A 955-nucleotide genomic window follows, 5' to 3' on the forward strand; every position below is an offset into this window, starting at 1 on the left:
GCAACATATTATTTTAATTACTTATTTTATTCTGTCTTATATTGTATATTTATAAATATTATATTTCTATCTTGCTCTAAAGTACTGCTGTAAACAGTTGCACTACTAGAAAAGAATTTCTTGCAAGGGATTAAAAAAAACATGTTTTCATACTTACTTGTGGATAGGGCTTTAAAAGGCTATAAATGTGATGAAAGGGAAGCCAGTGCACCTTTTTGTATTTGGTTACATAAACATAACAGTTTCTGTTGATCTCAGGACTTCTACAGCCACAGTAACTGGGTGGAGTTGGGAAACACAGAGCCATATATTAACCTTATCAGACCAGATCTGCCTCTCGAAAACCTGGCAGGTAAAATTGTCACAACAAAGCTTTCTATAAAGAAGGGCATCATATTCTATGGGTTGGGTTAAGCGTTGTATGGAAGATATATGTTATTCTGTCTTGGGATAAATAACATTCGGCCTCTTTGCACTGTCTGCACCTGAGGTCTTGTCTGGTGCGGTAGATGTGGGCCTCTATGGCTATGGTGATTAGGGCCTGTTCCTGTGCCTCTGTGCTGTCCTTCAGTCCAGGTTTGTCTAGCCATTGGTGGGATTTGCTGATATGTGCCACTTCGATTATGTTCCGGTGGTACATCCAGTGTAGGGGCTGATCCTCCCATAACGGAGTCCCTGGCACCTGTTCCCCATTGGCTGGTGTACAGTCTCAGGGTACTGGATTTGGGGTGGTAACCTCCGTGCATGAGTACATGCATATGTATATATATATTTTTTTTATATATATATTAAGTAACAAGTAAACATTATTAACTATTACTATAACACTTAACCCAACCCACAGAATATGTTGCCCTTGTATAAAAAAAGGAAAAAAATAATTATATACGGTATATATATATATATATATATATATATATATATATATATATATATATATATATAATTGTAATTT

The 955-nt window shown here is 36.0% G+C and overlaps 1 protein-coding gene across 2 annotated transcripts in view; it reads left to right on the top strand.

The window, feature by feature from the left end:
* LOC107098473 (von Willebrand factor A domain-containing protein 7-like) overlaps nt 1–955 on the top strand; it is a 20,640-nt gene that overhangs the window by 10,839 nt on the left and 8,846 nt on the right. For both annotated transcript variants that reach the window (XM_015396189.1, XM_015396188.1), the window contains exon 5: nt 259–352. In XM_015396189.1, coding sequence (XP_015251675.1) covers nt 259–352 — 94 coding nt within the window. The remainder of the gene's footprint in view (nt 1–258; nt 353–955) is intronic.

The sequence above is a fragment of the Cyprinodon variegatus genome, unplaced genomic scaffold (genome assembly GCF_000732505.1).
Source record: "Cyprinodon variegatus isolate N-32 unplaced genomic scaffold, C_variegatus-1.0 Scaffold780, whole genome shotgun sequence".
NCBI classification, from domain to species: domain Eukaryota; kingdom Metazoa; phylum Chordata; class Actinopteri; order Cyprinodontiformes; family Cyprinodontidae; genus Cyprinodon; species Cyprinodon variegatus.